We start from the raw sequence: 25139 nt of genomic DNA on the forward strand, positions 1-25139 counted from the left end.
TTGGAGCTTATCCTGACACCTTGGAAAAGTCATTCAAGTTGCCTCAGTTTCTTTATAGTAGTTATAGAGCCCACTTCATAGACAGTTAAAGTAAATGAGAAGGCACGGAGACCACTTACTTGACTGCCAGGAATATAGCAAGTTCCCCAGAAGAGTTCCTGTCCTTATTTCTGTGAGGATGGGGAAACTGTACTCAAAGTGTTCCAAGTCGTTTTCCTCTGCTTACCCCTGCTACTATTTCTGTAGCTCCCCTGAGATCAGTGAGACCCGACAGGCCTCACCTGCCCATGTCCTTGTATTTGTGCCTGGCAGGTCGCACTATCATTCTCTCCACACACCACATGGATGAAGCAGATATCCTGGGGGACAGGATTGCCATTATTTCCCATGGCAAGTTGTGCTGTGTGGGCTCCTCCCTGTTTCTGAAGAACCAGCTGGGAACAGGCTACTACCTGACTCTGGTCAAGAAGGATGTGGAGTCCTCACTCAGCTCCTGCAGAAATAGCAGTAGCACTGTATCATACCTGAAAAAGGTGAGTTGCTGTCTTGCCAGGCTAGCCCTGGGGCTGGGGCTGGATTTGTTGGGTGTGAATGGCTTGTTCTCCTCTGCTACTTGAGGTCACCATCTCCCTGCTCTGAATCCCTGCCCTTCAGAATCACATCAACTTATATAGAAAGCTCAGGAGGCCACTGTTCACTTCATGCTAGTGTCAAATCTCATTTCTTGATTCCTGTGAGGGTACAATGAGAGACGGAGAAGGTACTTAGAGTACTTCATTGTCTCAAAGAAAAGAGACTTGCCACGAGTTAAGAGCCTGGGATGCAGAATTACCTGCTATTCCTGTTCATTAGCATTAAATCTCATTGTCCCTAACTTTTATTAAACAACAAAACTGCAAATAGTTATTGAGTATTGAGTCTAGACCAGCCCTTCAGTCTAGCAGACTCTGGGCATAAAAGAAATAATGATAATAGTTAATTCTTTGTAGCATTATTATCATTTACAAACTTTAAAAAAAAATCTTAAGAACTATCATCTTAAAATACAGAGCATCTCTGGGAAGGAGATATTAACATTATTATCCAGATGAGGGAAGGAAGACTTGTAGGGGTTTGACAGTTTTGTTCAAAGCTCACCTGGCAGGTAAAATACCAGAGGTGGGACCAGAATCCAGCAACCAGGTATGTTTTCTTCTTTACCTCAATACATGCTCAAGACTTGTTTTGCATGTTCAAGCCAGTAGAGTCTGAAATATTTATATCCCAAGCCTGTTCTCTATTTACCTCAGTCCCTGGTTACTCAAAGTGTGGTCTGTAGCTTCAGGGTCCCTTGGGAGTCTGTCAGGAATGGATAAACATGGGCTCACTCACTTTCATAACCAGTAAATTCAGTAACACCTGCATTTTAACCAGGTCTCTGGATGACTAAACACACGTTAGAGCACGTTAGAGCACTGATCTAGAAAACTGGCTGGGTACATCCCAGGGTTGAGCCTGTGGCTGGAAGCCAGCACACAGTAGTTGCAGGAGCTCCCCAGTTTAGTGGCCAGTTCTGCTTTCCAGCCTACCCTCCACACAGCCGCAGGTCTCCAGTGCCTGTGAAGCCACAGCTGCCCCAGTGCATGCCTCCTAGGAGAAGCTTTTTGCTTCAGGTCTCAACAGTAGAGCCTTTTGGAAGCCCACTCTGGCAAAGGTGGTGGTGGCTGTACTTTGCTCGGTCCCTGACCCATTCTCACCTCCTTCTTTGCCATCAGGAGGACAGTGTTTCTCAGAGCAGTTCTGATGCTGGCCTGGGCAGCGACCATGAAAGTGACACACTGACCATCGGTAAGGATTCTGGGGTTTCTTATTCAGGTGGTGCCTGAGCTTCTCCCAGCTGGGCAGAGTGGAGGCAGAGGAGGAGAGGTGCAGAGGCTGGTGGCGCTGACTCAAGGTTTGCTACTGGGCTGGGGCTGGGCGGCTGGGAGAGGGTGCAGCTTGGTGGCAGATTGGCTTAACGCTTGCTGGGGAGCCTGGGCTATTTCTGGGAGCTGGCAGGGTAGTGTCACAGAAAAATACAGCTGATGGTGGTAGGGGGTGGTTTCCCTTTAGGGATGGATGTTGGAGGCCAGGGATGAGGAACTGAGGGCTAAGCCAATGGGGAGGGATTGGAGCTGAGGGCCAAAGGTGGGTCAGAGCCCAGAAGATCAGAAATAGCTGCTGGATTTTCGTCTGGAGATATGTAGAGGAGATAAGTCTTACCAGTAAGCTTATATGGAGAAGAAGCCTTTATCTTGGCTGTCGCTGCTCAGTCCTAACAGCTGCATTTTTCCAAGAAAACTTCTGCCATGACCTGCTTGATTACCCTTCTATTGCGGTAAATAAAAGTACACATCTTTAAAAGGCTAGGAAAGTGTGAAGAATCTTTTAAATTTCCTTTATTGTCGTTTTCCACTGAAGAGCCCTAGAGTTTAGGGGAGAGATACCAGGCTTTCTATCTCAAAAAGTCATTCATCATTCCTTCTATCTTCCCACCCAACTACCCACCCAGGTACCTATACATCTGTCCACCCACCCATCCACCTACCCACCTACCTACCTTTCCAACCATTCATCCATCCAGTCACTCATCTATCCATCCACCTACCTACCTCCTAGTCATTGAGAATCCATAGTGCACTAGACTTTGGTGATACAAAGGTGAATAAGGTATAGTCACTCAGGACAGAGATGATACTTAAGACTTAAGTATCTGGGGCAGCTATGGAATATGGGCAGGAGCTTCTGAAGAGTAAGTAAAGGTGGAAAGGGGCATGGCTGGCCCTTAAATGTGGGTTTTTCCGAGCAGGCTAAGCCAGTTCTGTGCTTCGCTCCCTCCAGATGTCTCTGCTATCTCCAACCTCATCAGGAAGCATGTGGCTGAGGCCCGCCTGGTTGAAGACATTGGGCATGAGCTGACCTATGTTCTCCCCTATGAAGCTGCCAAAGAGGGGGCCTTTGTGGAACTTTTCCATGAGATTGATGACCGGCTGTCAGACCTGGGCATATCTAGTTATGGTATCTCAGAGACTACCCTGGAAGAAGTAAGTTAAGTGACTGACTCAGGGATAGTCGGGCCAGTAATCTCAGTTCTAAATAGGCAGCCAGCAATCCCACTGGGAATAGGATTGCTCTGGAGCTGGCCATCTAGTCCTTAGGTTGTTGACATCTACGTTATATTGGCCCAAGTTAATCCTTCAAGAGTGTAGTGTTATACTTCACATAACAGGAAAAATGTTTTAAAACTGCTCCCTGGCATGACTGTCATGCCAGGCAGAAGAGAAGACCAATATGTATGGAAAATCTGTGCCAGGGCTGAGCTTGGTTTCCTTTGTTGTTATATCATTGCAGTTACTTTAGTCCTTGTAACAAGATGAGAAAGTTCATACTAAGGGATGCTGAGCTAGGATTCAGAATAGGGGGTTTGGGATTGCAAATCCCTTATTCTCTTTACTGGGTACTAATGCCTTCCTTTAGAGAGACTGTATCTCATATACCTCGAGGGTTAGAAGGGCTATGAAAGTTGTTTGGCCCAATGATCCCTAAGCTTGACTGTGTAATAGAATCATCTGGGGATACTGTTGACAATAAAAACTCCGAGACTCAAGCTCAGGGTCTTTTAATCAGAATTTCTGGAGGGAAGGCTTCAATGTCAGCACTTTAATGGCATGCTTCCTAGGGAGAGGTCTGTAGCTCAGAGTTTGGAAACCTGTGGTCTAGTTTAAAGTTTCTTCTGATGTTTGCATCCCTGTCATAAGATTTCTGGGATCCATTGACTTCTGTTTGCTCTGTCTTTGATAACTGATCACCATGCTAGCCTCCTCAAAAATCTGGGACATAGACTATGAACTCATTCCCTATAGTTTCAAAACACTTTTTTTTTTTTCTGCAGCAGTGTCTTAATGTTGTAGCTTTACTTTGAAAATGATTGCCTAGATTGATAGCACTCACCACTAAGGGAATGTTCTCTGGTTAAAAATGGCTTCAGTTCCAAGTGACTGCCAGAGTGTTATTATAAATGTCGCTTCTAATTTAAGGGCTAACATGCCATCAGTTATGTAATAATCCTGGTAGTAATGGGTGCTTTCATGACAGGTGCTTTTAATAGTCCCATTTACTCTTATTTTTCAGATATTTCTCAAAGTGGCTGAAGAGAGTGGGGTGGATGCTGAGACCTCAGGTAACCCCCTGGGGGAGCGGCATGCTGTCTGGGCAGCGCCACCAGCAGGCTGTCTCACCCATGTTGTGCCTTTCTCTTTGAACTGCTTCATTGCATTCTTATTTTTCATGTATAAGTTTGTTGGAGAAGCAGAGGGCTTTTTGTTAGAAATGAAATCCAATGTGGGAATCCTTCTCTTTGCCTTCAGATGGCACCTTGCCAGCAAGACGAAATAGACGGGTCTTTGGGGACAAGCAGAGCTGTCTTCGCCCTTTCACCGAAGATGATGCTGCCGATCCCAATGACTCTGACATAGATCCAGGTCTGTTTGGATAACATGTGTGCCAGTGTTGTTAGTGAATTTCTCTCCTGTTCTTCTCTGGTGCTTTCCATTGATGGCTTAGAGCCACAATCCTGGGTCCAAAGGAAGGTAGGGAAATGGAAAAAGTTACTTGCCCTTTTCCAGTGTTGCATTCAGTCAGACCTGAACAAGCCTATTTGCATCACTTCCTTTATGAAGCTGGGATCTCTCTCTGATAGCCTCTTAATCCTCAGAATCTATTATCTTTTTTGTATGTCAGATTCTGACATACATAAGGTATTTCTTTATTCAGTTAATATTCTTTGAATGGATGAATGATCTTGAAAGAGTCAGAAAAGTAAGTTTTAAAGTTAACATTGGGTTGTTGGATTAAGTCATGGCACATTTTTTGCAACAAAACACGTAGAAGAAATAGGTCACGACTTTTTTGACCACCCAGTAGTTCTTAGGTGTAGGTGTGTTCGATGAGTGTGTTCCTGCATATTTAATGGGGGTAGAAAAGAGAAGGTGAGGGAAAAAAAATGCTGACAAGATGTTATAGCACATTGGTTACAAATCATGAGTTTAAGATAAGGATTTTTATGGAATTTTTAGGAAAACAATTCCAAGATGAAGCCATAGAGGGGAACATGATGTCTGAAACATGAGCTATTAGCTGACCTTCAGTGTTGACTTCTTGTAGAATCTAGAGAGACAGACTTGCTCAGTGGGATGGATGGCAAAGGCTCCTACCAGGTGAAGGGCTGGAAGCTCACACAGCAACAGTTCATGGCCCTTTTATGGAAGAGGCTGCTGATTGCCAGGCGGAGTCGGAAGGGATTCTTTGCACAGGTAAGACGTGCTGTGTAGGCCAAGGACTCAGCTTAATGGGTGGGCTGCAGGCCTCCTGACCACTGAAGGCAGGACCGCATCATGTTATTTTAGTCCCAGTTCTGCCTCTTGTTAGTGGGCAAGTTATTCTTTGGGTCTCAATCTGCTCATATATTTAATGGGTGTAAAATGAGTATCTGTGATACAGGATTATGAAGATTAAAGTGAGTCATGCTTAGAATTGTCATTATGTGAATAGTTACTTATTGGAGGAAATGGATGTGAGTTTATTATAGAGAGAGCATATAACATGGACAAAGTCTAAAAAAACTGGCTGGGCAAATTAAACTTAGATAACCTGAGAAGTGATATATGCAGGTGGACTTGATATATGAATTTATTGGAAACTTGATTTTTCTCTAAGTTGGTGTTTCATTACAAATTGATAGAAGAGATACAAAATAGAGTCTTCTGTATTGTGGGTAGTGTAAAGATTATATAGGTAATGCCAAGACTATTTGGGCTTGGAGCATACAGAGCTGGATTTGAATTTTGGTTCTGCTAATTATTATTTGTATGGCCTTGGGCAAGTTGCTTAGTATGCCTGAGCCTCAATTACCTTGTTTGTTGATGGGTGATAATGCAACTGCTACTTCGGATGGTAATGATAATTAAATGAGATAACTTTCAGGTTAGTACTTTCCACAGAATTAATCACTCAGTGATAATTTTCTACATGGAAACCCCAGAATATTACAACTAAGGGCATCATTTGAATCTTCTAATTTTATTTTTTAAGGAGGATAACATTCTCAGCAATAAATGGAAGGAACTTAGGGTTTCCTTATAAAGTATGTACAAGTCATTGTTCTCAGAAAACATGTGGGTATAGTATTTGAGGAGGCACAGGGATGATTTAGATAATATGCTTCTAGAGCCATCACTGGACCATTGGTGTGCTGTGTGTTTTGCAGTGTGGCACCTGAGAGGGTCACCTAGTCTCAATCCACAGGTTATAAATGAGGAAACCGAGGTCAGTCTCTACACTTTAGTAGAGACTGAACCAAGCTTTAGGTCTTCTGGTTTCTGCTCCACAGGGCTGCTTTCTAGCCTCCCTGTAGGTGGAGCTGGGCTCATGGCCAGTGTGGGCTTCCTCAGGTCTTCAGACACCCTGACTTGTACCAGTGTTCACTCTCTGGAGTCTTCAACATGGTGCCTCTTCCTGGTGCCCACGTGGCCTCCACCCTGATGCTGTCAGTTTCCAGAAATGGCCTGGTGGGTGGAGGCTGAGTCTCTAGGCTCCTTTGTCTTCAGGCCCCCTGGAATGTCCTGGCGGAGCTCCGCGATGGGCCCTGTACTCCTCTCTGCGTGCTTGCTGGCCCAGAATGCTGGCTGAGCACATTATGCTTGCCCCTTGGTATTTTTTTGCTAAAACTCCCTCTTCTCCTAGCTGCCCTATTCCCTCTCTACCTTGGTTATAGATTGTCCTGCCAGCTGTGTTTGTCTGCATTGCCCTGGTGTTCAGCTTGATCGTGCCCCCCTTTGGCAAGTACCCCAGCCTGGAACTTCAGCCCTGGATGTACAGTGAGCAGTACACATTTGTCAGGTATGTGTTTATCTTCTGTGTCTAGGGGGAAAGGATACTAGGGAGACCAGGGGGTTTACTGTGCTGTGGCCCACAGAGCTCAGGAATTACATGGGGAGATGGATTTTATCAGCTCAGTGTGGCTCTAGCTCCTACACAATTCAATATTGGCTGCAAAAAATAGCAGTGAGCAAACTTGGAATAACACCCTAGTCTCCTATTTCTGCACTTGAGTTCATTTTTATACTGCTGTTGCCAGGAACAGTCATATGTGTCTTACATAAATAATCTGTACTTGCATAAAAAAAGAAAAAAACTGTGATTTAGCTATAATCTTTGAATTTTCATAGCTATGCTTTAATTTTGAAATTTAATCATAGGGCTTCCATATACTATCAGAAGCATTGTATCTCTAGGTTCTTAGTTCTACACTGTGCAATTGATGTATTTATTAAGTTGTAGATTTTCTAGTGTTTTTTCTTTAGTCAAAAATGCCAGAAAATCCAGTGCCAGTGCTTCAAACAAAAGACAAAGGGATTTCTCCACCTTTTTACATGGGATTTTCTTCAGTCCTATACTATACTGGGGACTTTTGCATGGGATAAGTGTGTCATGATGTAAAAGAGAAGCTTTAAAAAAAATTAGAAAGTATGCTTGTGAGTTGGTCTATTTCTTCCTGACCTTCCCACCCATTTTGCCTTCCTGTTTTGTTTAGGTTTATTTTATCTTTCTTTTCTCAGTTCTTGACCCAGTATTTCTTGAGTCTGTACAACAGGAACCTATTTTGTGTCTATAACCTGTACTCATTATTCTTTGTGTTTTCTAGTTGTTGATGCAAACATTTAACCAGTCACATGTTTGCCCTTTCTTAGAAAATTCCAGTGGTCTCTGCCTAATGGATAATTGTGAAAGTACTTTTTAGATTGTCAGTTGTTAATGGTTTCTTCATAATAACTGTATATCTACATATGTGACGTGCATATATGTCTGAATTCACACTTGCATACCTCCATACATTACTTATTTATGCAAGCCCTTCCTTTGCGTGCTCTGTTACCTTGGTAACAAATATGTGGTCAGAATCTGAGGTTAATATTAGTTTTATCTGAGGTGTTATTAGTTTTATTTATTTATTAGTTTTATTCATTTTTGTTTTCAGAGCAGTATAGGAAGTGCCTAATGAAGTGTTTTATGTAGAAAAAAAATCACCCCCTAATTCCTGGCTCACATGTTGCTGAGCTTGCTGTCTGTCCTGTGTCCACAGTAACGATGCTCCTGAGGATTTGGCCACCCAGGAACTCTTGAACGCCCTCACCAAAGACCCTGGCTTTGGGACTCGGTGTATGGAGGGAAACCCAATTCCGTGAGTGCCACGCAAACTGTGAAACCCTTTATGCTTTCTTGTGCCTGTCACCTGGTTTCATCTCTGATATGCCTCACTTACTAGCTGTGATAAATACTACAGTGTCACTACCATCATTTTTCCTTTGAACGATTGTCACTTTATAAAAGCTAATGTAGTAATCAAATTAAACCAGCTAGGAACAACATGTCAGAGTAAGGGGATTTTCTAACATCCTTCTGAGTAAAGGGATGTTCTAACATCCTTCAAAGAGACACATGAATGTTTGCTGTTCTAGAAATTAATGTTTAATTTAAAGTAACACTTTATACTTATTGAACAAATGCTTTTGCCTTCTTCCCTCCCCCCTAACTCCTGTAGCTCAGGGCAGAGCATAAGCTGTCACTATATATAATTTTCAGTTTTGCTTATCTTCATATTCTTCACTTTCCAACCTGAAAAGATGTGTTAATTTCAGTGACAATGGACTATTCTTCTTTTAGAGTTGCGTCGTACTTGCTTCAAAACCTTTTTCAAGCAAGTAGGCATTGTATAAATAAATTCAGTGGCATACCCATATGACTCTAAATGGGTATCTGGGTGTGGGAGGTATGTTCTAGGATCTTGGTGAGTAAAGACAATGAAGAGAGATGAGGCTCTTCCCCTTAGTCATAAGCTGACAGGTTAGTTCAAGTTTCCAGTCTCATGTAGCAAGTTTCCAGTCTCAAGTTTCCAGTCTCATGTTGATAAACCACACACTCTGAGAAACTGTGGACTATGGGTTGATACTGGTATACCAGAGGAGGGCGACCTTGAATTCCAGGTTCTCCATTCTGCAAGTGACACGTGAATGAGTGTGATAACTATATACAGGATTTTAAAAACGACTTCTAAGTGGACAGCTGCTATTTACTTGCTACTCTTATTAAGGGCACAATTAACATCTATTAGTACTTGCTCGTCAATAGGAAGTATATCCTAACAGCCATTATTGGTTCTTAAATATCACAAGGACCAAGGTAGAGAAGGATGTAAAGTCATTCTATCTGGATATCACCAAACTTCTGATGATATTCCACTTGGAAGTTTGGTAAGCAAGATAGAAGAATGAGATGAGATGATAATAGAGTGGGTTAGATTCATCTCACACCAACTGACAGTATAGACTCACAGACAGATAATGCCAACCCAGGAAGGATCTGTGAGATCCAGCTCTATTCTCAGCTGACCTACAGAGACAAAAGAGGCAGAGACTTTGTCTTCTTCACCCACCCCAGACTCTCAGTTACAGTTTAATGTGTGACATATAGTAGGCTCTCGGTGAATGTTGAGTGAAAACAGGGGTAAATGACTGAAATACTGATACAGTTCAGTATATGAATATTTAAAGCCTCTACATGTTCCATCATCCATATCTGTAAAATGAACTTAGAATGTGTGGAGGACTCAAATAACCAAAGGAGATTACGCTCATGGTTTCCAAAAGTGAGAGGGATAGACACATATTTATGATAGTTGTTGATTGGTCCTGTGTTCCCAAGGCAACAGGAAAGCCAGGCCCTCTCTGTTGATCCTGACCTGATGCCATTCCTTTGCAGAAACATGCCTTGCCTAATGGGGGAGGAGGAATGGACCACCACCCCAGTTCCTCAAACCATTAAGGATCTCTTCCAAAATGGGAACTGGACCATGGAGAACCCCTCACCCACCTGCCAGTGTAGCAGTGACAGAATCAAGAAGATGCTGCCTGTGTGTCCCCTGGGGGCAGGGGGGCTACCTCCTCCACAGGTGAGTCACTCTCAGGGTGTGACTGAGAAGATAGGAGTCCTTGGTGGGCTGGGAGCTTCTGCTGGGGATGAAGGAATGACTAATAGTTCATTGGGAGGGTTTGTCTGTCTCCATTCGTGTTACAGGGAAAAACATGTGAGCTTTGAGGGAAGGGGACTTGGATCTTGATGTTCCTCTATCTGAGGGTGCTTAGCTGGCTTCTGATCCTGTCTGAGATTCCACGTGTGGGAGCAGTTCTGAGCTATTTTTTTCTGAGAACAATTTTAGGAAGAGGCTTATTGTGCTAAGTATCTCTGTTGCTTTATTCACATCCAAGTTTCAGAGTGAGGATATAAAAACTTATGAAGTTTGTTACCTCATTTTTAAATAACAGCTAATAGAATTCTAATTATAACTCCAGTGAATAAAATAATTCACTAGGTGTGGTGCTGCTCCCTTAAAACCTTTTGCATCAATAGAGTCACATTTTACTGTCTCATGTACAATTGTTCAGAATAGTTTCCTCAGCAACAGCTTGTCTTGGTTTAAGTGAAGGGCCAGCACTGAGGTAGGATGCACCTGTCATGGTGGTTGACTGGTGGCTGACCTGGGCTTAAGGGCAGAGTCCTGTCAGGCTGTAGTATATGTTTGAAGGAACTTTGTCACTGTATTCTTTGCCCCTTATCCAAATGATGGTCATAAATACACTTGTGCTTGGTTTTTCTGTGATAACAGATAAAACAGAACACGGCGGACATCCTTCAGAACCTGACGGGAAGAAATATTTCAGATTATCTTGTGAAGACATATGTGCAGATCATAGCCAAAAGGTCATTATTCACTAAACGTGACTCTTGTTTTTATCAATACTGGTTAGAGAAATTAGAGGCCTAAAATTAGTCAATTAAGGGGTGGGGGAAGAATGCCTTATGTGGCTCATGTTGCCTTCTCCCAAACTAAAAAAATAAGTACTATAAACATGTCTGTGAGCTTCAAGGTTGACCCTGCCTGCTAATGTTTTTTTTGGTTTTTGTTTTTGTTTTTGTTTTTTTATCAAAACCTAGCCATTTATAACACTTTATGGATGAAAACATCTGTAGTTTTGGGGGCACATTATAATTGGGGATAGTTCATGTGAAATGTTTTAATGTACCTGATAACTGCCGGGAGCTAATGCTCAGCTTTATGACGACACGCAATGGCACTTCAATTTACTACATGCTTACAGCTTTTTTTTTTTTAATTTATCTATGTTTACAGAACTGGGGTACAGGCCAGAAGTGTGGGGGGTGAGAGGATTTACCAGAGACAGAGTGAGGAGCAGAACAGGCAGATCAATTGAAATACATTGCTGAGGGGAGCAGCGGGTGGGACACAAGAAGTCTGCTGCCCCATGTGGGTCACTTCCAGGGCGGGGACCAAACTCATGCTGAAACAGCTGCAGCCAGGTTCATGGTGCTGTGCTTTAATCAGTTGTGCCACCAGGAGTGCCCAAAAGCATGATTTTCTTATAAATATAAAATGATTTAAGATGGAGAGCTTCTTTCCTTTGGTAAAGCTTTGCTACTGTAGCCTGATCACAGGTTTATTTCTTCCTTGTGTTGCAACCTCAAGTACATACTTAGTCCTTTTGTGACATCAGGAATAGGAGGAATAAAGTTTCTTTGAAATGACTTATAGTTTATTTGTCTTTGGCTTCTGCAGCTTAAAGAACAAGATCTGGGTGAATGAGTTTAGGTAAGTAGACCACTTTTTCTGCTTTCTTCTGTTTTCCTTATCCTGCAGTTCAGACAGTGATTTCAGTGAAGTTATCTTGACTACCAGGTAGCGGCCGGTTTGGGGTTGCTCTGGCTATAGTGTTTTTGCTAGTGCCCGCTTGCCACTTCATGGACCTTTGGCATTTGGCACACTCATTTCCTTGAGGAGAGTTGGAAGTTTCTCAGGGGTCTAGGGATTTAATAGGAAGCACAGTGTTGTGTGGGAAGTAGGATAGTTACATTTCCCCCAAATCAGAGTCCCAAGGATCAGGTCTTTTCCTTGAAATCAAGAAGGGCTCAGGTGAAATTAGAGATCTCAAAGCCATTTATTTTCATGGCACTCGAATTCATTTATCCCTGTAGGTTTTGAAGGAACAGGTGGGATTTTGCAAACAAAAAACCCTTGAGGTCAATTTATACCTCATGAAAAGTGAACTACTTATTTGGCCACCTTAAAACTGAGCCTTCTGTCACTGCTTCCCATATTTCCTCCTTGTCTTTTTTTAGTGGGACAACACCCATATAACTGAGCAGAGCAGAAGGCGAGCCCTCGATCAGCACATTTGCTAGTAGAGAGCCAGGCTGTCTTCAAGCCCTTCCTAGCCTGTTCTGACCAGGGTCCCTCCCTACTCATCCTGAATCCCTGTCTGCTGGCCTTGAAGTTCAGGTTCAGGCCTGAGCTGTTTGGCTTATAGGAGCATCTGTGAGTGGAGTGACCATTCCTCCCTCAGTGTCTCACTGTATCATTAGGCCCGTGCCCCTTCCTTGTGGACAGTAACCATGAGAGGTAAGAGACTGCCAGAGTTCCTTGGAGAGGGGCAAGCTTAACCCTTTCTAACTTTGGTCCTCCTTTGACCTAGCAATGAAAAGGAAGCCTGCACATACTCCAGTGGGGTCTGCTGCTGAATGATGCTGTGTACTAGTGTTTAATGTCAGGCTGTTCATTTAGGTATGGTGGATTTTCCCTGGGTGCCAGTAATTCGCCATCAGTTCCTCCAAGTCATGAAGTTAATGATGCCATCAAACAAATGAAGAAGCACTTGAAGCTAGCGAAGGTACTGTATCCATCCTGGGGCATGTCAGATAGATGGGCCCAAAGTTACTGGTGTTTGGGAGTAATTGGCAGGTAAATCTAATCACTTTGCCTGTTGTTGTTAAGATTTTTTAAATACAAAGCCATTCTTGGCATTCAGTGATCTCACGCCAGCCAACTCTGAACTTAGTGTATATTTAGTATCTGAAAGGTTAGCTCAAGAACAAATTCAGAGATTTAAAGGCCCTGAGAATAACTTGTTTATCAATTTAGCCAGTGGGTAAGTAAACTGGGCTTCAACTCTCCTTTTCTAAAACAACCAATGGCTAAAAGAGTCATGGATCATTTTCTTTAAATTCGTAGCTGGGTTCAGGACCTGAGAAGTACTCATTCATTTCTCTGTATTTCAGGTTTAAATGAGACTAGGGGAGCTCAGATGACATGGACTCTAGGATCATGGGCATCAGCAACAGTCTTAGAATCTGTATCTGATTTTGAGGTGCAGACCTCACATGTCTGGCTCGTTTGTATATTGAGTGTAGTTTTGGGGCTGGGATGACTCCGAGAACCTGTGGAAGAATTCTCAGCACCCAGTTATAGCCAGACATCTATGTTTTGGGACTTTGAGTCCCAAGGTACCTGATTCCCTTAAGTAACATCAGTGATTTAGATTTCTGGCTTCTTGTTTCTTAGGAACCAGTTAGCGAGTGGTTTCAAATTTAATTTCAATAAAAAAGGCGGCAGTGATGTTGCCCTTCCCAGGGTTTGCCAGGCTCCCTTCCTGTGAACTGTCCCAACTGAGCGGTTTCTTTTGTTCACAGGACAGTTCTGCAGATCGATTTCTCAGCAGCTTGGGAAGGTTCATGACAGGACTGGACACAAAAAATAATGTCAAGGTAAAGCACTTTGTTCTCATAGCTTTTTGATGAACAATAAAAATGTGTGCGCTGAAGTGCTTTTCAGTTCATGATAATGCAGGTAGAGAGATTTGTGAGGGAAACAAACACTTTTAGTTGCTTTGCTTTCCAGACACACTACGTGCATTACTGTGACTATTACTTAACCTTGACCAAATTGCTTAACCTTTCTAAGACTCAGTTTCCTAATCTATAGAGCTGGTGATCACAACTGTCTTAAAGAGGTGGTGAAAATAGTCAGCAGTGTCTGGCTGCACAGTCAGTGCTCAGTCTAGCTCAGCTGCTGTCATTTTGCTTTGTTCTCTGACTATTCTGTCTTTCCTTGGCATTTGACTGGAATTTCTGAAATTTACATGCATGTTTGTGTGTGCACCTACCTTCAGAAGCAGGATCTGGGAGCATGACCTTATACCTGGTCTATCTGATTTCAGGTATGGTTCAATAACAAGGGCTGGCATGCCATCAGCTCTTTCTTGAATGTCATCAACAATGCCATTCTCCGGGCCAACCTCCAGAAGGGAGAGAACCCTAGCCAGTATGGGATTACTGCCTTCAACCACCCCCTGAATCTCACCAAGCAGCAACTCTCAGAAGTGGCCTTGTAAGTGGGACTGTGTCTAAGTGGGTGTGGTGAGGGGCGGGGGATAGGGTCTCTGGGGAGTCCTGGAACAGGGGAAGCTGGTTGTCGAGTACCTATTGGGGATATTTGCACTAGGTATGTCTGGGTTGATTGACACTCTGAGCAGAAAATGATCAATAGATGAATTGGCAGGCAGGCATGACGCTGTGGAAGGTAGAAAGTGACTCCGATATGTTAAAACCATTGCGTTTAGTGAATTCTCTGAAGTGAAAAATTTTGTCAGTAAAACCCTAAAACACTTTTACTTTCCTTTAACACAGTGTTTAATAAAAAGTCAGTTTTGTTTGTTTTGTAACTACTATTTCAAAATTTGGTACAACTGTGTTTTTAATTCCTGAATTAAGCATGTGTCTGTATGAAGTTTTAAGTTAGTATGAGTTAGTTCAAAGTAGAGTCATAGAGGGCTGTGTTTGGGTCTGGTTGCTGAGTTCCTAGAGATAATGAGGTTAAATGAGGCAACTCATGTAAATTACCTGTTGGTGTCAGCACAGTGTTGATATTCAGCCCACGTCAGTGCTTTCCTGTGTGTGGAGCATTGCAGTTACTGTTTCTATTAAATTCACCTAGGGTATCAATATATGTCACTAGGATCGTTAAATCAAATTTATATAAAATTTATATATATATACAGTTATACCCTGTTTAATGGTCTTATAAAACTGTTCTTAAAAGAGTCTGCTAGAATTTTTGTGTTAGATTGATATGCTCACACTGTTGTTTTCAAATTTACTTAGGGCTTTTTGACTTGTTCCACATTAACATTTCTACTTTAGTTTTCAAACTGCACTAGTTCTGTATGAGTAAACGAATTGCTCTTATAAAGCCTGTGTGTGTGTGTGTGTGTGTGTGTTTAATGGAACAAAATGAGTGCTACTAGGCCATTCTTTGGCTGCCTTAACGCGTTTTGTTATGGCAATGGACTCTCATTGACTTCAGTGAAATCACTTTTGCATTTTAACTGTCAGGTTATTTGCTATTTTATTTGCCAGTAATCATCTTTAACCCTGATAAATGTATTTGGTGAGTGGATATTCTGTGTCCTCAACTGTATCAGTGACCCTGCAGAGCCTCACTATCCTTTTTTCTTCTTCAGGATGACCACATCAGTGGATGTCCTCGTGTCTATCTGTGTCATCTTTGCCATGTCCTTCGTCCCAGCCAGCTTTGTGGTGTTCCTGATCCAGGAGCGGGTCAGCAAGGCCAAACACCTGCAGTTCATCAGCGGGGTGAAGCCTGTCATCTACTGGCTCTCCAATTTTGTTTGGGATATGGTAAGAACACTGACTGCTGCTGATTTAGAAATCTCCAACAGAGCTAGTGATTGCAGGAAAGCTCCTGGCTCTCACTGGGGTGTGCTGTAGCTAATCTGAAGATGAATGAAAAAGGAATAGGCAGACACAGTTGTTCATGCCCATGACACCAGACATGATGTTAAATACAGAGACGATATCACACCAGAGAGAAAATCTGTCCACCCTGTGACTGAAGTAATACTACCACTAGCAACAGTACTGCTAAGTTCCTAAGGGAAAACTTCCCAAAGAAATACTGAGGCAGCAAACTTTTAGTCAAAACTCCACCCTACTTTGCTTGGTGGGTTTTAACTTTCAGAATCAGAGTATTCTTTGCCTTGCTGGGAAATACTTCGGTCATTTGAAAACTATACACTTTACTGGAAGTTTGCCCGTCCATTGTAAAATTAATTTTGTATTAGCCTGAATTGTTTCAGGTTTGGATCAATATGGAGGGATTCAAAAAATTCTGAGGGATTCTAATTTCTCTAAAGTGGAGTTGAAACATATCTCTGTGAATTCATTGAATTATAAACCATAGAGAACAAATTTAATTCTTATCCTAGTACACAGCCACTTGGATATTGAAAGACAACTTTCATTTAACCCAAGCCATCCCCAGATCAGATGATGTACGAGAGCACACTTCATAATCTCCAAAGTACTGTACAGATGCAAGTGATGATGACAATGATGATGTCTCTGCTGAGGCTAGCAGGCCTCTCGGCCCTGGTCTGCCTGCCTTTCTGTGGCTGTGCTCCATATTGTTAATGTCCCTTTTGAAACACAAAGACTGGAATTAGCCATGTGTTCAGGCTGTTCAGGTCTGAATAGCCATGACTCTGGGGGAGTTGGTCTTTATTCCATTCTTCTGTTACCCACCCTAAGGCTAATGCATTTTGGAAGTGGCACTGTCTTACTGGCAACTTGCTGGTGAACTAGAATCTCCATTTTACAGGAATGATTGTTGAATGGGATCTCGTTCATTTTGGGCTAATGTAATTGTTTTTCTTGGATCCAAACTTTATATTTATCCCTGTTAAACTGAATCTTATTTAGTGTCCATTAAAAAAAAAAAGGTCTAGTAATAATAAAAAAAAAAAAAAAGGTCTAGTAATTACCATTCTCTAAACACATATTTAGTGTCTGACTGTGCCAGGCCTAAGAGATTCAGAGATGAACTATCAAGTCCCTCAGGGACTTCACTTATCTCCCAGTCTCTTATCTGCCCCTCCCTGATTTACAGCCTCTGAAATTCACTGTAAGCATGCCTTTAGCAAAGTTGTTGATAAACACATTGAATGGATGGGACTGGAGAGAGCCCTGAGGTCTGACGCTGAAAATTCTTCTACTAGCTGACAAACCCATGTCACCTTCTCTGCGTGTGCTTTGCTCTGCCAGCAATGAATTTTCATAATTATCCCCATGGTCAGGTCTTTATTTCTGCATTTTAATGGTTGATACACTGTCAGGACATACTTTAAGATTATTCGCAGCGTGATGAAACAATTCTGACATTCATGTTATAAGCACTTGCCTCATAAATAGATTACATGTGAGATTGATCTCGGGCCGACTATAGTACAGCATTAATGATGAGACACGCAGTCATCTTTGGGAAGAATAATGGAAGCTTATTTGCTGCCTGTGAAATTGAAATTACCCTGACTGGGAATCCATCGTTCAGTAAGTTTACTGAGCATGACACCTTGGCTTAGCTGTTGGAAAGACAGAAAGGGCATGCAGTTTATAAAATCAGCCAAGGGTAAAATGCTTGTCAAAATGTATTGTCCAGTATTTTGATTAATAGTTTACATGGCCTCATTAAATCAAAGATATTCTTCAATATGTTTATCTGCCCTTTCCTGTCTGATGATAGTGAAGACTTGGAATGTGTTGTATCTTTGATGTGGGGGTCAACTTGATTCCTTTGTTTCACTTTCAGTGCAACTATGTGGTCCCTGCCACGCTGGTCATTATCATCTTCATCTGCTTCCAGCAGAAGTCCTATGTGTCCTCCACCAATTTGCCTGTGTTAGCCCTGCTACTTTTGCTGTATGGGTAAGGCAACTGTGGATGGGGGATGTCAGTGGGGAAGGCATAGAGGATGCCAGTGTCAGAGGGAGATACCTAATGGACATTTACCTTCGTGCCTCACAGGTGGTCCATCACACCACTTATGTACCCAGCATCCTTTGTATTCAAGATCCCCAGTACGGCCTACGTGGTCCTCACCAGTGTAAACCTCTTCATCGGGATCAATGGTAGCGTGGCCACTTTTGTGCTGGAGCTGTTCACCAACAATGTGAGTTCTCCAGAAAGAGCGCCTCCTTCTGGGATGAGGTCCCTGGAATTCAGAGGGTCTGGTTGCATCATCATCTTGTTCTATTTGTGTGCATTGGTAACACCACAAATTAATTACCCTGTCCTTTTTCAGATTCTCTCTTCCCTGGAGTTACATACCACTTGTCTCCTATTCCTTATAAGTGTCTGTTCAAACTTCCAGTTTCCTTTGACAATTTTTTTTTTAAATATTCCTTTCTGATTAAATGTTGCTCTTCCCAGTTTTTAGTTCTCTGCCATCTCTGCTTTCCACTTTAGAATATATTTCTGGGCATTGCTGGAGGCTTTTCCCACCACCTCTCTTTGTCTTACTTTGTCCTCTCAGATCTATGCCTTCAGCCCTGACAGTCTCCTGAACTCTGATCTCACATTCTTAATTGCTTTCAGACAATTTACAGATACCCCAGACTCATCCTAATTACCCCTTAGAACCTACATTTTTCTTGCCATCCCTTCCACCCTAGATGGTAACTGGCAGCTGTTAACTTTTCTTCTACACTTTGCTTTTGCTTCTTTCTCATATTCAATTGGTTAATTTGTTCATTCTTCCAAGCGCTGTTCTCTTAAATAAGATTCCCTGTCTACTTCTGTTGTCATTGCCTCTCTTCAGACACCTCACCTCAGTGCACACAGACTTTCAGAGGTGGCTATACCTTCCTGGCCAGTTCCCTGACACCCTTTCCCTGAGTCACTGGACATGTCAGCTGAGTCCCTTAAACCTGCCATAGTCCTGTAGGCTCAAATGCCCTTTGTCTATCACAGTCTAGCAGTATCTCTCTCACCCTTTAAGAAGAGTGAGCTAGAATATGAAGGTTTTCCCACTGCCTTATAGGAGGTGCTCTTACTCTTCTGCTCCTAGAGCCCTCAGCTCGTGTCTCAGGACAGCACAAATCCAACTCAGTACCAGATTCCTATTCCTATGGTCCTCTTCCTCAGCATAGAGATTGGTTCTTAATAACCATTGCCTCTCCCGTGCTTTAGCAAAGTGCATCCAGTACATGGCAGTTTACTCAGTTGCTGGGTATTTGCCACAGCTGGCTTGATAGATTCGAGAACTTTTAAAATTCCAGCAAAATCCTGAAACTGAAATATTGACCCATACTTGAACAAGTTGCTTTTAGAATGCTAAGCAAATATTTTGTCACGTTATTTGCTTCTGATTAAACATCACCATGTTTCTAAACTTTACCCATATTTCCCTATCATCATTATGTAAATCCCACATTTTCTAAAGTATAGAACTGTATTGTGCTATCTGTCATTAGCTGTGGCTGCTGTTTATTGCTATCTGAATTAAAGCTTCAGTTTGGTCCTGGGGAATCAATAGTTAGCTGCACTCACCTACTTGAGACTTTGGTAAATTTTTAGCTTAAATCATGAATAGCATTTAGTCTTCTTCTCTCTTGCTTATTTTCTAGAAGCTGAATAACATCAATGACATCCTGAAGTCTGTGTTCCTGATCTTCCCACACTTTTGCTTGGGACGGGGTCTTATTGACATGGTGAAAAACCAGGCAATGGCTGATGCCTTGGAAAGGTTTGGTGAGTGACATCAGGGCCAAAGAGATGCTTCATCAAGATGGCAGTTTGCATAGACCTTGGTGCTCTGGCCTTTGTTTTTGCAAAGAGACTGATGACTGGGCACAGGACTTCTCAGATAGGTCACATGATAGCACAGTTGGCTGTGACATGGTTTTGAGACACATCTGTGTGTGCCTTTGAGAACATCAAGAACATAAGGTGGGGGGGTTAAGTTTGGAAGTAGGGAAAATGTATTAGCTTGAACACAGTGCCTGATGGCAGTGGTTGGATTTTTCATTGGAAAAGTCAAACAACAGCTTTGACAACTAGATAAAGGACAAATAATCAGGAGAGATGCAAACTTGTGCTTTATGAAGAAAACATAAGGCAGATGTTACCATATGTTATTTTTACACCATCTATAAAAAGATAATTTACTGTAACAATTTCCACCTTTTAGAACCTTTATAAGTATCTCTCCTGTGGCTGCTCTATCCCACTGGCTTATATGGCTTATATTGCTTATATTGTTATATGAGCCATGTTATTTAAAGCACATAGGAGAGAGACCATTGCCCAGCCTGTCTCCCTCCCCTCAGCCTGGTGATACATAAGGAATTTAAGAGATACTTATATAAAACTAAGTTATTAAATTCAGTTGCTACATTACTGAAAGGGGCATTATTTTTAAAGTGCTTTCTGATCCCAGTGGAACTTGTAACTTGTTAAAATACCCACAAATTATCCATGGATTGTCTACTTTTTTACAAAAGATTTTGACACACTCATTAAAAAGGAAACATTAGCTATTGTAGATGATGTAGCAGATCTAATATGTTGACCTGATTTGCAGTCTGTCCCCTCAAAACTTACTTCAAATCAGACTTGGAAGGTGGCTACTCCCTTAGTTTTTTAGTCTCCTCATGGGTGATAACCACTGGTGTTAACAAGGAAGGGAGGTAAATTTGAACCTGAATTTAAAGAAAGGTCATGGTCTTTGGTGCATCCATCATGAACTAGATCTCTGCATTGTGTCTGCTAGGGGAGAATCGCTTTGTCTCGCCACTCTCGTGGGACCTGGTGGGCCGAAACCTCTTCGCCATGGCTGTGGAAGGAGTGGTGTTCTTCCTCATCACTGTTCTAATCCAGTACAGATTCTTCATCAGGCCCAGGTGAGCTTTTTCTCAGAACTCACAGAACACCTGCTTGAGGGTCACAAGAGAAGCAGCACATGGAATTCACCCATCAGTGGTGACTGGACTGAATTGAACTCAAAGCAGATAGTCAAACTCTTTCCTAATGTGGGGGCCTCACAGGAAACTGGAGAGTAGATTTCATAGGATTTCTTTCAACGTGGACCTTTGTCTTGAAAAATAAAATGTGCCTGAAGGAGAAAGACACATACCAGATATTGTTTCTTATATGTCAAGTCTAGTGAAACCAAACAAAAGTCAGACCAACCCTTGAGAGCTGACCATTGAACTAAGGCAGTTGAGGGGGAGAGAGGAGGAGGGAGGTGGGGAAAGAATAGGCACAATGGACTCTAGTGGAGGACTGCGGGTGTGTGTGTGGTGGGTGCACTGTGGTGACTGATGGGGGAGGTCCTGTGTATCCAAAATACTAACAGGGACACATGGTGGTACTTCAATGAAAAAAGAAAGGACAAAAAAGAAAAATAGCTGAAAAGGTTGATTTTTCTTCAATTTCCTCCTAAGACCGGTAAAGGCAAAGCTTCCTCCTATGAATGATGAGGATGAAGATGTCAGACGAGAAAGACAGAGAATTCTTGATGGTGGAGGACAGAATGATATCTTGGAAATCAAGGAACTGACAAAGGTGAGTCAATGAGGACAGGCTGTAAGACTTTATGTTAGAAACTAGTATTTCACTGACTTGCATGGAAAAAAAAAAAAAAGCATGCATGCTTCCCCAAATGTGTATCTTTACCAAGCTTCTGTCAATTTAATTTTACTTTAAATGCCCCATGGGGACTTTTTTTTTTTTTTTTTTTAAAGATTTATTTATTTATTTGTGCATACAGAACTGGGGTACAGTACCAAGCTTCTGTCAATTTAATTTTACTTTAAATGCCCCATGGGGACTTTTTAATTAAAGAAATCCTATTGAGAATACTTTTGTAATGTGAATTCTCATTCTTAAGTATATTTGTTTTTCATACTTACATTTATTGTTAGTTATTAAAACATACTAATATTGTATTCTAGTCAAAGAATATATAGTTGATGTTCAATTTCATTGTCCAAAAAGCTGGTAAGTCTCCATTGCTCAGTAGGAGAGGCGTTTTCAGCCTTTGCCAACAGCTTACATTTTTTGTGACAGATGGAATCTTTTGATTACAAATTTTTATTCATTAGAACTTGATTTTTATTTTTTTTAAACAAGCAGGTGTTTTTTTTTTAAGATTTATTTACTTATGCACACAGAACTGGAATATAAGCCAGAGGCATGGGGAGGGTAAGAGGATTTACCAGAGTGGAGAGAAGAACAGGGGGATAGACTGAAATACACTACTGAAGGGAGCAGTAGGCAGGTCAGGAGAGGTCTGCTGCACCATGTGGGTCAGCTCTCTGATGGGGGATCGAACTCATACTGCAGTGGGTGTGATAGTGCTGTGCTTTAACCTGAGGGGCCAGAACTTTATTATTTATTTATTTATTTATAACAGTTTATTTTTACATCATTTTGTACATTTTTTTTTCTATCTCAATTGTAATCCCTGCAGGTTTCCCATCACCAAGTCACCTGTGTGCCATCCAGAACTTAGTTTTTAAAATATCATAATACCTTTCTACATCAAGTAAATGAAAATTACATAGATATTAGTGACTCACATTTTTTAAAGATTGATATTGTATGAAAAATAAAAAGCTCTCACTCTGAGCTTCAGTCATTCAAAAGAGGATTGCCATAGAGACAAAGCAAGACACTCAGCCTATAAAATGTGTCAGTTTTATCAATACACCTTATTTCATGATGTGTTTGGGTTTTAATTCCCTTATACACAGTTGCTTGGGGTTGCTGTGAGTCACCTGGGACTCATCAGTTTTTGCATTTTGTTTGTTCCAGATATACAGAAGGAAGAGGAAGCCTGCTGTTGACAGGATTTGCGTCGGCATTCCTCCTGGAGAGGTAGAGGCCCTTCATATTCTGTTTGTTCCTACTAGTTCAGATTCTGACTAGACTGACCACAGTATATGGAAGGGGTAAAAAGTGGCTTTCAAAGGCTTCTTTATTTGTGACCCTGAGGAAACGTCAGTTGTGAGAGACGTTTGTCAAAAGAAAATGACTTTGGAAAATCTCAGATAGTTTAAGAAAAAGATACACATCCAAAATGTGCTTTTGCAATTTGTTCAACATGATGAAACTTGAATGGATTTATTCGATCTAAAATTTAAAACATATCTTCTTTTTTGTTCATGTTTGTGTTCTTTTATGCCCTTTAGTCAGATTACATGGTGAAATTTGACTAGTTGGCTTTCATTACTATTTTTTACACATTAACTTTGGCCTTGCTTGAACACTGAAATAATATTTACAAATACTCCCACACTCAAAATGGTATGGTTATAAAACATATGTTTAAATATCTGTATGATTTCTTAAGAAATACTTAATATTTGACTCATCATTGATACTTGACAATAACATTTCAGGATCATGTTATATAAAAATTAAGCTGAAGTAACTATTTTATAATGACTGTTCATACTCAAATTTTTAGTCATTGCTTTTACAAATTATGCAATCTGTTCCAGTGCTTTGGGCTTCTGGGAGTGAATGGAGCTGGTAAATCATCAACTTTCAAGATGTTAACTGGAGATACCACTGTTACCAGAGGAGATGCTTTCCTTAACAAAAATAGGTGAGAAATTAATGTGATTACCAATAGCAGCTAGTGGAATAAGTTATGTGAAATACTTAATAGTAGGCTTTATAGCTGAGGTACCTTCAATACATGGTACTACCATAAAAAATAGGTGAGAAAAGGAGTCTGTATATTGCCACAGATTTTCTTTACTTGATTTAAATAAAATATTATTTCATGATTATAACAGTATACTCCATAGTGTTTATTAAGTTGTTAAAATGTAGTAAAGTGTAAAGAAGAAAATAAAAATAATAGAGATAACAACTATTTACATTTCCCTTCAGTTTTTTAATAGCTTTATTCAGATATAACTTACATAATTTATTTTATGAGAACAAATCAATAAATTTTAGAAAATTTTAAAGATGTGCGGTCTTACCCACCATCCAGTTTTAGAACATTCCCATCATCCCAAATCTCTCTTCTAAATACATAATACATGTATTATAAAATCATAAAGTATCTAATTTTTGAAATTATATTTTATTTTTGAGTGTATTACAAATATTTCCTAGTGAGTTGCATATTCTATGGTATAGGATTGTAAACTATTGCGTAAATTTACTCCATGTTCCTGTAGTTTACTTAACCTATCCCTTATTGTTGGATGCTTGTTTGTTTCTGTTTTTCATATATTCATTTTTAGCCATTTCCTCCCAAAATTCCAACAAGCCAATAGGGTATGTACTGTTGAATTTGCCCTCGTCAACTTCCCCAGTTGATGAGGTTCCTGTCAGGCCTAATCTGAGAATGCACAGGTTACTAGGCCATCCACTTGTTGGGGTACAGCTTCTCCCTGGGGACCTGTTAAGCAATGTCACCCCAGAGTATTTTCAAATATGTGGAGCTTCTCTGGGCTTCTTTTCTTTAAAGATTTATTTATACATATAAGAACTGGGGTATAGGCCAGAGGTATGGAGGCTTAGAGGATTCACCAGAGATAGAGTGGGGAGCAGAATAGGCAGATCAACTGAAAATCCTGCTGAAGGGCGCAGCGGATGACACAGGAGAGGTGTGCCAAACCATGTGGGTCAGCATCCTGGCTGGGGATGGATTCAACCTCTGGTATAGTGGCTGCATATAGCTTCATAGTGCTGCATTTTAACTCCTTGTGCTACCAGAGAAGCCCCTCTCTGGACTTTTTGCATAAAGAGATGATATAAGGCATTGACTTTCTGACCATGATCCATAGTAGCAAATAAATTTTACATCTCAACCCAATAAATACAGACATAACAGTCTTATCTCTTAAATACAATTTTCATAAAACAATACCTACTCATACTGTTTGTGTACTCTGATATTCTACTACTCTCTCATGAAAGAAATGCTGATTATGACCTGCTAAATTTATTTCACAAGTCACTAGTAGATGATGACTCACAATAAGGGGTTTCTAGCCAATAAAACTGAAAGGAGCGGAGAACTTAATTTACTTACACATGGATCTCCTGTCTCTTACTACTTTTTTTTTTCCTTAGGAGGCTTAAGAAAACAGAAATTGTAGAATAGCAGGCCTGAGGGTGCATACCTATTTCGCCAGCCTTGTTCCTAGCAGCAGCCTCCTGGGGCATACAGCAATGAAGGCCGTGGCTGGCCCAAACAAAGCTTTGTCACAGTGACTAGTTGTGAGAGCAGGCTTGGACAGGGGAGCTGTATAGGTGCCCATGGGCACCTCCATTGTAATTCTGGGAAAGGGTGGATCTTGGAGTCCTAAGTAGATGTACAGAGGGGAATGGAGAGC

General features: G+C 41.3%; 1 protein-coding gene across 1 annotated transcript in view; it reads left to right on the top strand.

Moving 5' to 3' along the window:
• ABCA1 (ATP-binding cassette, sub-family A (ABC1), member 1) overlaps positions 1-25139 on the top strand; it is a 117162-nt gene that overhangs the window by 84150 nt on the left and 7873 nt on the right. The window contains exons 23-44 of the mRNA XM_004677462.2: positions 313-533; positions 1755-1827; positions 2860-3062; positions 4150-4198; positions 4386-4499; positions 5182-5330; positions 6791-6915; positions 8159-8257; positions 9835-10024; positions 10739-10833; positions 11708-11740; positions 12710-12815; positions 13615-13689; positions 14142-14311; positions 15444-15621; positions 17588-17703; positions 17803-17947; positions 19404-19527; positions 20549-20678; positions 21222-21342; positions 22594-22656; positions 23283-23389. Of these exons, the coding sequence (XP_004677519.1) occupies positions 313-533; positions 1755-1827; positions 2860-3062; positions 4150-4198; positions 4386-4499; positions 5182-5330; positions 6791-6915; positions 8159-8257; positions 9835-10024; positions 10739-10833; positions 11708-11740; positions 12710-12815; positions 13615-13689; positions 14142-14311; positions 15444-15621; positions 17588-17703; positions 17803-17947; positions 19404-19527; positions 20549-20678; positions 21222-21342; positions 22594-22656; positions 23283-23389 (2686 nt within the window). The remainder of the gene's footprint in view (positions 1-312; positions 534-1754; positions 1828-2859; positions 3063-4149; positions 4199-4385; positions 4500-5181; positions 5331-6790; positions 6916-8158; positions 8258-9834; positions 10025-10738; positions 10834-11707; positions 11741-12709; positions 12816-13614; positions 13690-14141; positions 14312-15443; positions 15622-17587; positions 17704-17802; positions 17948-19403; positions 19528-20548; positions 20679-21221; positions 21343-22593; positions 22657-23282; positions 23390-25139) is intronic.

The sequence above is a fragment of the Condylura cristata genome, unplaced genomic scaffold, assembly GCF_000260355.1.
Source record: "Condylura cristata isolate star-nosed mole 26May11 unplaced genomic scaffold, ConCri1.0 scaffold00006, whole genome shotgun sequence".
In the NCBI taxonomy this organism is placed as follows: Eukaryota; Metazoa; Chordata; class Mammalia; order Eulipotyphla; family Talpidae; genus Condylura; species Condylura cristata.